General features: G+C 34.7%; 2 protein-coding genes across 2 annotated transcripts; one reads left to right on the top strand and one right to left on the bottom strand.

Moving 5' to 3' along the window:
* The first annotated feature begins 853 nt into the window (after positions 1 to 853).
* LOC120335575 (iron-sulfur cluster assembly 1 homolog, mitochondrial-like) lies at positions 854 to 3347 on the top strand. Its single transcript, XM_039403108.2, has 4 exons — positions 854 to 1051; positions 1242 to 1295; positions 1483 to 1588; positions 2362 to 3347. The coding sequence occupies exons 1-4, from the start codon at positions 971 to 973 to the stop codon at positions 2508 to 2510; spliced, it is 390 nt and encodes a 129-aa protein (XP_039259042.1). The 5' UTR covers positions 854 to 970; the 3' UTR covers positions 2511 to 3347.
* Positions 3348 to 4161: 814 nt separating this feature from the next.
* LOC120335574 (uncharacterized) lies at positions 4162 to 6780 on the bottom strand. The gene has a single exon (XM_039403107.2). It carries the CDS (start codon positions 6714 to 6716, stop codon positions 5652 to 5654), a length of 1065 nt encoding a protein of 354 aa, XP_039259041.2. The 5' UTR covers positions 6717 to 6780; the 3' UTR covers positions 4162 to 5651.
* Between the last annotated feature and the right edge of the window lie 3771 nt (positions 6781 to 10551).

The raw sequence follows: 10551 nt of genomic DNA, 5'->3' as shown, positions 1-10551 counted from the left end.
TGTCTGAGCAACATCACAAATTGAGATTGTTGCGTCATCGTTGACTTGTTCCTGATTGGCCACTGTAGAAAGAAAAAGAAAGAAATAAACAAGGAATTCGATACTCCGGGGGGGGGGGGGGGGGAACATCCATCGTCAAACAATTCAATATATGTCAAAGGTCAGAAGGTCGGGTCAAGGTCGATGGTATTCTATGATGGTAAAACATTCGAAAAGATCAGAAAATCAACTTTGAAGTACAAACGAGCAAACTGCCTGTTCAGTCAACTTTGTTTCGCAAAATCATAACTTGCTAGCGTTGAACTCACATGTCCGATTAAAATGGTCAGTTTATGGAATACGACACTGTGCGGTAATAAACACCTCTAAGCATTGTGTGATATTTTTAGTGTAGTTACTTTGCCTACCAAGTTATGAAGTAGGGATAGGGTTTAATTTGAATAAGATCGATGTGATTAATCATAGTTGAGTTACAAGGCAGACCTACCTATTATTTTATATATCCAGGTATTGGCTGATTGGTCAACTCTACTTCAGTACTTCAGTCTATTCTGCTATGTGCTATTGCTGTAGGCCTATTGAAAAATGGTTAATTACTGCGACAGGCAGTGTTACTGTAAGGAATCGTAAAGACAATTAAGTACGGTACCGATGCCGGTATATGATTAGTCAAGTTTATCTCAACTTGATAGTTATATCTCTATTAAGACAAGTGCTTATCACTGATCTATGACAGTTTTCAGGAATTCTGTCATTGCCGACAACAGATCCCATTGGCTGCCCTAATAATCAATCACTGTCAGACTGTACCATACCGTACCCTACTATGTGATAAGCAGTTGGAATGCAATTTCTAATTGAGGAAACAAAAAATATCATGGAAAGTAACCAGACAAATTAAACAGTGATTTCCAATTCATCAGACATAGGTATCATAAAACAAAGTTCACTTTAATAAGAATTACTTGTTATGGCATCAAAAGTTGTTGGTGCATCTATCAGAGCTGTGAAAAAAAGGAAATTGATTCCTACCAAGCAAGCAATCGTATTGGTGAGTCGAAAAATATAAATTAAAAATCAATAATTTAATGGAATTTGCAGTACTAAGAATACATGAAATATGTTATAGCAAAGAGAATCATTTCTGTTTACTATATTTTGGGTTGTTTTAAAAAGCTATATTTGAGCAGTATGTAGTAGACATTGCAAGACCTTCATTTATTATGGTATTTTATATTTAGACGCAAGCAGCGGTAAGAAGAGTGAAAGAAATATTACAACATGAACCCGATGTGGTATGTCATGTATTATACTATATTAGTCATGCTCATATCATTATAGCAATATTTGAATAGCAAATTTTCAGTTGTACATGGTAGTCACTAGTGCTTGTAAGTGTATATTCCTATTGAGAAATCAATCTTATATGAAAATATAGGTCCATAAAAATGTGTTCAATTATTGTTGGTAATTCGTTTACAGCTTGGTTTGAAGATTGGAGTGAAGCAAAGGGGGTGCAATGGAATGTCGTACACATTAGAATATGTCAACAAAAAAGAAAAATTTGACGAAGAAGTTGAGCAAGATGGTGAGAAATGTCTTTCAACAATGACCAGGGTTTTTAATTAGGTGTTGTACGTATGTGTGTTCATTTGTCTCAATACGTTGTGTTAATGAGACCCTACACAACTGTAATTTATGAGACTTATAGTACCACTGACAAAATATGAAGATAGTCTGACTGCTACATCCAAAATTTCATTAAATAAACAATATATACAAAACGATACATTGAACAGTTACTTCATTTTTTGTATTTATGGATACAAACTCAAACTTATTGATACTATACTTGGGTCATTTCCAATATTTATAATCTTACAGTGAATTGAAAAATTCTTGACGAGAGGATTGCTGGACTCTTTGCCGTCATAGGTGTTGGCTCCCCCCACCATCAAGTCCATGCATCTAAAACAACTAACTGGCTACTAATCCCATACTCGACATGGACTGGTAACCGGACAAGAGGTCGTGGTTCGCCATATGATTAAGTCATGTTATCGGCTTTCCTCCCCTCCTGAATAAATATGTAAATCCTATCCTAAAATTGTTTGATTAAAAAAATATTCAATATGCCGATAGAAGACTATTGCAGCTTCTTGATATATGGATGGAAATAATAAATGAATCCATTTCCAAGTCTTCCTCAAATCACTTATCAGGAAATGAAACACTTTCAAATTTGGTTTATTTATGTTTGTCCTAAGTTAGTGTTTTCGTGAAAGTATTGGATCAGTTTTGAATGTTGTTGTGTATTGTCAGGATTTTGCAGTTGGTAATTGACAATGTTTATATTTACAGGTGTGAAGATATTGATTGATTCAAAAGCACAGATGACAATTCTCGGAACGGAAATGGATTTTGTTGAAGATAAACTTTCTAGTGAATTTGTATTTAATAATCCCAACATAAAAGGAACTTGTGGGTGCGGGGAAAGTTTTAATTTATGACCCTGTGTTTGAAGTTACTTTTCTTTTTTTTCTAAATTCTGTTTCAAATCGTTATAATATAAATATTTTTACAAGGGCTAGAAATGACATTTATCATTTGTTATTTAAGATCTGATATTTTTGTTTTTCAAGAGTGTAAACGTAAAGACTGCCGCAAACAACTTTAATAACTGAGAGCTATATAATATAATGAAGTTTAAAAAATGATGTGATATGACATCATAACAAACTATTGTCAGGATCTGAAATGTTAATTTTTGAAATTGCCAAGATAATGTTCCGCTTTGGGAGCTTCGTGATTATTGTTGAAACGGAAGTATATCAGCATTTAGAAGACATTAGCATAAAAGACAATTAAAATGTTTATAGCGTAGTAACTAAAGTCAATATTGAATGTGAGCAAGGGGGTTAGGATGATACAGACCCTAATTTTGTTTCATATTCTGTTTGTCCATATCTCCATTTCTAACATTAGTCGATAATGCTTATGTGCAAACCTTCAAAAAGCTTGGTGATTAAATTCTCCTGACAGCCACATGCCATACTCTGCTGTACTGGTATATATATGTACGCTCATGTTAACAAACGTGTTTCAGTATTAATTCATGTTGTTTGTTTTCCAGACATGTAGTTTTGACTTTCAAATGTTGAATATATTGAAAGGAATTATTCTTGGTATGTGTCCACTTAAAAGCAAGTCCATTCAATGTACAAAATTAAACACACTTACGTAGAACTGTTTCTTCAATATACAATCTTTGACTGAAAATGCTGTGCCCACTCCATTTAAGATGTGATTACTTATGTTCCTACTGTGTATAGCAGATTATGTAAAATAAATTTTCTATAAATACTGATATCTGCAAGTAATTTACAGTCTGGACTTGAGGCTGGCATGATCTATTGAAATATACATGATTCTCGTAATACTAATAAAGTTCAGGTGCGTTGTATCTTGATGCCACTTCTTGCACAAAACAAGAACAGCTCTCCAAACCAAAGTATTTTTTACCACACCGCTAGTGTATGGGAATCATCCGTAAAGCATGTAAATACTGTTCTAGGCTTGTGAGTTGCGATGCAGTGGTATGGGCTGCTACTGTAGTCTGCCTGAGCTAGTCTGCCTGAGCTAGCTGGTCTTATGACCAGGGCCATATACGGTTTGGCTCGGTGAGGAGCAACTGGGTTATTATGCCAATCGCCATAGTTTGTTCCACCCTTCACTAACCAACTGATTTCTCCATCATCTAAGAAATAAAACTTAAATTTCTCATGCTGTGTATTTGACAATATACAATTCATGAAATAGCAATATACATTTCATTATCAGTGAAGTACAGTGAGTGGTCGAGCCAGATTACAGATACATACATTGTGTGGGTGCTACCATGGTTCAGGAAATTTAGTATAATTTTAATCAGACTGGGAATAATAACGGTCACGAAACCTAGCCAGTAGTATTTATTACAATTTCATGTTGAACTGATGTGATTTTTATCAAATATGTGGTTGACACACCTGGAATTTTGATGTCGTTATTTGTGCAATGCTTGAGGGCAAAACAGATCAATATCTGTAGATCAATTGCCACAGGTGTTTGGATAAGTATAAACCATAAAAAAATTATTATGAGAAAAATTGCTATAATGCATTTACCTTGTTGACAATAAATTTCCAGTTTCAGATATAATATAAGTTGTAATACACAATTATTTAAGATCATCAACATAACGTTAGGTTAATCTATGTTCAAAATTTTTAGTCACATATATGCCTATGCAGAGTTCACCAATAAAACCTATGCAAGAAATATAAACAGCGCTATAAAATGGGCTATTATTCTGCATGCCTTATTAAACCTGATTCGATTACCCTGTTATAAGAGTTGGAAACCGGATAGTACTGTAATTAAATTTTGATCATGTATGTCAACACAAAAAGTAGCAAAAAATAAAAAATATATTTTTCAAGTGACAACAAAAAAAATTCGGAACTAGTTTGTAAACTGCTGCTTCAAAAAGATCCATGTTTCATGGGGTCATATTCACATTTTGCTCAATAGTTTTGGATTATATAGATATAACAGCTGTCAATCATGTTTCTAGACAGTTCGAATGTGATATCATAAATATGAATGCTTTGAACAAAACAGTATATATGAAAGGAAAAAAGTGTATATGAAAACTATACAAAACCAAAAAGTAAATGTGAGCATGATCACCATACAAACATAGATCTTTAATAAAAAGTTAAAATGCAGCAAATGTAAAGTCTCGTCTTTTTACAGAAATAAAAATAATCTAAAAAAATCTCATAATATAGTTGGTGCTGTGTGTGCATGATATGAAAAACGGAAGAACTACATAATATATTGGCAAACAAGCAAAACCTTACAGAATAGTAAAAAGCTACATCTTTACAAAAATAATAGAATGGCAGTATGTGAATCGAGCTCGAACCTTTTGGCAAATTTTGAACATGTATTGAATATTGATGTGCACAAAATTACTACCAATACACTTTTAAATTTTAATAGTATATACATTTGTTGAAAATAACAACTTCAATTCAATATGGTCAAATTTCATTCATTCTTCCCGCTACGTCTATGTAAATTGCTATTGGTGATTAAACAACACCGACACATTTGAAAAAAGTTTCAAACAAGCACCTTTATGTGTGAGAGTAAGGAACACCTTCATGAAGAATAAAAAACTATGTATAAAAATATTTTCACAATCAATAAAGAATATTTGTTTAAGAAGAAAAAGCACTGCAGCATTCATAGTTAATGATCATGTTACAATTACTAACATCTTTATAGTGATTGAAAATATGTGAAATTTTTGTCAGCAATGAAAAATAAGTTTTTCAAATCCAAATTGTCTCTGAAATTTATCTGACAAAACCCGATCAACTTTGATGTAAATTGCAAAACTACTCAACTTTCAATGGTATGTTGACAATGTTGCAGACTCACCCTTCCGTTTCCATAAAGTGGTTTTGATGAGATTTTTGAGGTAGACATCTGGTTATTATAGCAAAAAGCAGCAGTTAAGATCATAGCCTTTAGTCTTGCGTCTTCATATCAAAACAAACTCTATACTTCATGAAGCTGCTTTTGTTTCAGTTATTTGATTATCATACTTTCTCCACTCCTGAAGACGTAGCTTTGTCATGATTACTATTTACAATTGGCGTAGTTGACTTAAATTCATTGTTGTTATCCGGGGACGTGGAAACCACTTGACTCAGTGGAACTTTTTGTTCTTCTTGATTTAATGCATCTTGTTGTTGCTTTTTTCTTCGAATTGCCATTTTATAAGCAATGAAGGCAATAAAACACAAAACTGCAGCACCGCATATTGCAATTAAAATAAATTTCCAAGCATCGTCTTTCGGTGGATCATTATGAGATTTTAATGTAACTGCTGGAGATTTTGTGGACTTCACAGGATCATCTTTTGGTGAATCACTATGAGATTTCAATGTAACTGTCGGTGATTTAGTAGACTTCACAGGTTCATCTTTCGGTGTATCATTATGAAATATTGGTGTAATAGCTGGAGATTTAGTGGATGTCACAGAGGAATCCGAGGGTATATTAGGGTCTAAAGACTCTAAACAATCAACCATTTGGCCATGTGAATCTTCAAACCAGAAGGCACATGAGCAATTGTCTTGCACACAATGTGCATTTTTATGTGTAGGGCACTCCACCATAAGCATTTGACACATAGGTGTCATACAGGGTGAACATGATGGTTTTTCATTTTTGTCACTATTTTCATATAAATCTGGAAGCAGAAATGATGGTGGCTTATCGCCATCTGTTTCTAAGTTTATGTCATCATCAATAAAATCCAAATCAGGGAGTTCCTTATAAACAGGAAAGGTTGAATTGCAGCAAAAACCACCAATGCATTCTTGTGATCCTTCACAACTTGATTCGCAAGTTACTACACCACCAATATCATCAAAAACTGGATATACGTCTTTGCAAACTTTGCTGGAGTCTATACAATCAGGAAGGTCAATAAGACAAAGCTCGGACCCACAGCTCACTTTCTTTAAGTAGCATAACTCATTTACAGAGCATGGAAAATTTGTGCAAGGTATATCAATGCATCCAGGGCAATCTTCACCTCTATTAGCATGGTACATACATGACATAAGCAGAAATAGATACTGATTTAACACTGCCATAGTGTATTTTCACATTTCGATTAATTCTCTGATATATTCTAAAGATAACATAAAATAATTCTTAATATAGAAGAGCTGATATGTACGCTTTTGTAATTCAAACCAGATAAATGAACGAGTAAAATATCGCAAGTATCTTCAAGTCTAATAAACTAAATGTATTTATCTTGCATAATAACAATAATTTTACTAGATACGAATTTAGAAATTGTATAGCATCTAATTGAAACAAAGTCGATGATTGTTTTAAAAATATGATCTCAATAAAAGCATTAACTTACATGTTACCTGGCATATTTTATATTTATACATGAAGTTTGCTCCCAGTAAGGTCTAGAACTCTTACCAGTATCAAAAAAGATAAGCAATGGACAAACAGTAGAGCAGAAAGCAACACTGATGCACGAAAAGCTGTATTAGCAAACTATACATATTTAGATTCCACTCAACTTTAGTATGAATTTGACTATTGCTATGGCAGGAAGAAATCGCCATCCTGATTCCGTAAAACTGAAAATCAGGCACCTCATAGCAGTCATATGTTATGAGGTACCGTAGGCTATTCTGTGTGTCATTTTATAGTCAAAGCCTTTCGGTTTTCAGAAATAGTTGTTTTGAATTTGTTTGTAATATAAACACTACAAATCGTGTATAACCGTTTATATTTTTAATTTTAAACCAAGCAAAAACTTGTCTAGTTGACAAATGAGCCTGAAATTTCAGAGGTGCCAAATATATAAATACAGAAATAAAATAAATGCAATTATAAACTCGTAATTCAGTAATTTATAACTTATGGTACTGATGTTCCTTCAGCCTTTACATTTGTACAAGAAATTGTGCTAAATTATTGAGAAAAAATAATAGCGAATAAAAATTTATAGCCAAATATCACAAATCAATATTTCACCTCCACCATGGACTTTTTTATAAAAACTATATTTAAATCCCAGCCAGGGTATTAGAGTTCGGGAATTTTAAATTTATTACTTCTCTTTTGGCCTTTCGTATTTCTGTATTTATAGATGTCCAATTTATTGAACTTATGAGATAATAACAACACCGGTATTTCAGTACGGTATTTAACTTAATTAAACTCAAACATCTGAACATTTCATGAAGTTCAATCTACTAATATTGTAATAGCTGAACCGCGCTGAAGTTGGCGTGGCGGTGTGGCTCAACGGGCTAAGCGTTAGGAATACGCTTGGGTTCGCAGGTTCGAATCCCATGCAGGGATGGTTATGTGCGAGAGGATTGCTGGACTCCTCGTCGTCGTTGGGTGGTTCACGTAACCGCTGGTCCTATTCTAATCGACTGAAAAAAAAAAATAGGATTTACATATTAATCCCGATGAAACGGCTTAATCATATGGCGAATCACGGCCTCTCGTCCGGTTACCAGTCCAGGTCGGGTATGGGATTAGTTAGCCAGTTATTTGTTTTCGGAATCAAGGACTTGATCATCGATGGAGGAAGCCGTAAATGAACAGCGGTTATGTGAACCACCCTACGGCGAGGAGGAGTCCACGTCCAGCAATTCTCTCGCACACAATGACTAAAAAGTGCTCAATTTAACGATTGATTTCGTGCTATTGCTGTACTAGCAGATTATTCAGTTAGTTTAGTGACGTCCCTGCGCTGACCGGTAATAATAATAGGAACCGTACGATACCGGTACCCCAGACTGAATTCCATGGCGGGTGCACGCCCGAGGGCGCTAGCGCTGCACAGAAATGCACGTGAGCGAATTCAATTTTGCACGCCGAAAATTCGCAATTGCTCACCAATGTAAATCGGTTTAAATGGTTTTAAAATCAATAATCCAGTAATATAAAGATGCCAAAATATTATAACTCCACAATTGTCGACAAATACTAGTTTGCAAGATTTGGTCTAATCGGAAAATTGCGAAGCAAAAAAGACCATATCGTGTTGAATGATAGGAATCTTGTGAGAATAGTTATGGACGAGAAGATCGCCTTCGCACCAACGCTGGCCAGGTACGGCTCTGATTCAGCGTATTTTTCATACAATAATTTTAAAAATAATGTTTGGGGTCAAACGTCCATTTTGCTTTAATTTGACGTATTTTTTATCCATTAGGTAATTCTACGTAAAAACACTCCCAAAATTAATGACAAAGTATGTCCCTTTTGCTCTGGGTCGACGTATTTTTCATCCGATAATTTTACGCGAATGTACTGAACAGTACGGGTATCCAAAGTCGCACAAACACTCTCAAAATTAGCGACAAACTGTAGAAATAATGTTTGTGGTCAGAGGTCAAACGTCCATTTTTGCTCTGATTCAACGTATTTTTCATCCGATACCGGTAATTTGACGCGAATGTATTGAGAAGTACGGTATCTAATGTCAAAGTCAGTTGCACGCGGGCGCAGTTGTTTTACACGCCGTGAGCTATAATTGCACGCCAGGAATTCTTATTTGCTCGCGGGAATTTCTGGTTGCACGCCCGATTTCTCGTTCAAAAAGGCCATGAAATCCAGACTGGCTGGTACCGTTGTAGACTAACTAACGTTACACAGTTACGTTCTGTATCTATTCGCTAACTAACCGGTACCGGTACGGTATTACATACAGTGCTAATGCAGTTCAACCGATCCTGCTCAATTAAGGTACCGGTACCATACAGCCACCCCTTCTACCGAACATAAGACGAAACAGCTAAACGACTAAAAGGCCAGTAAACAAGATGAAAGCGGAAAAACGTAGAGAAAGTAAACACCAGTTTTACTGTTGCCAGATTGGTGCTCCAGAAATTACGATTCACGAAATTACGATTCACGTTACAATTTACATAAACATAAAAAGCAAGTTTTTTCACATAGAATTAATCAACTCAATAATTACTGGTTACTAAGTAGGGCTAAACGGTATGTTAGTCGTTGGGCTAAACTGAGTAGGTTACTAAATTGAAAAGCGGCAATACAAAATACTATTGAAATCGCAAAATGTCGGGTACCACCGTAGTTTACGTACCAGGACATTTTCCGTTAGGATTCTTTGCTTTACTGCTTCCACATTGGTACGTAGAGTACTGGAGAGCCGTTATTGCATATATGGTTGTTAGATGAATGTGATGTTACCGTATATTTCTATTTCGTAGATTGTCTCTGACTTGCAAGTCACCCGTTCACTCTTCAGCTTCAACGCCCACGTGAATGAAGATGCGTTAAAAATCTCTATATGTTTTTATTTGTAAATTTCCACAACACACAGAATATAAATCTTATAACATTTATCCACACTCGCTTTGAATGGTTTACATCGTCTTCTATCTCCCCCTCGAAAGATATCGGAGTCGTATTTATATATTGATCATAAATCCAATTAAATGCTGTAAACGTGAGCTCGTGATTCACGTTATAAACAGAAACTCCTATTATCTCAATAAGGGTAATTATGTACATCGTACGGATGGGAACTTAGATATAATTATTTCAATCAGTGCCAAAGGTCTTGAGAATATAGATTTTAATTTGATAATGACTGGATGGAACATGTTATGTTCTTAAAACTGGTGTAATTTGATTCCTACGAAAGTCTTTGTTCGAATTTTGGGAAAAATTAACTTTGTCATGATGATTTCAACATGAAATGGGGTACATTCGGGGGTTAGTTGCTATATTATCTCCCCATCTTACTAACTGGAAGTTTAAAGATTTGGCACCCTCTAATAAATTGAAAATATATAGAAAAATACGATACACAATGCTAAAATTAATGATATAGGTCAAAAAAATATTTACATGTATATGATCTACAATGAGACACGACATTGAAATAAAGAAGAGTTTATAGAAAGAGTAAAG

The sequence above is a fragment of the Styela clava genome, chromosome 2 (genome assembly GCF_964204865.1).
Source record: "Styela clava chromosome 2, kaStyClav1.hap1.2, whole genome shotgun sequence".
NCBI classification, from domain to species: Eukaryota; Metazoa; Chordata; class Ascidiacea; order Stolidobranchia; family Styelidae; genus Styela; species Styela clava.
The sequence above is the reverse complement of the archived record's forward strand: the minus strand, read 5'-3'. Positions and strand labels throughout refer to the sequence as shown.

What these genes read in the sequence shown, in the direction of transcription:
- LOC120335575 (XM_039403108.2), top strand. Translation starts at nt 971, where the DNA reads ATGGCATCAAAAGTTGTTGGTGCATCTATCAGAGCTGTGAAAAAAAGG. An exon ending in CCAAGCAAGCAATCGTATTG is followed by an intron (nt 1,052 to 1,241) that starts GTGAGTCGAAAA and finishes TTTTATATTTAG; the next exon opens with ACGCAAGCAGCGGTAAGAAG. An exon ending in CGAAGAAGTTGAGCAAGATG is followed by an intron (nt 1,589 to 2,361) that starts GTGAGAAATGTC and finishes TTATATTTACAG; the next exon opens with GTGTGAAGATATTGATTGAT.
- LOC120335574 (XM_039403107.2), bottom strand. Translation starts at nt 6,716, where the DNA reads ATGGCAGTGTTAAATCAGTATCTATTTCTGCTTATGTCATGTATGTAC.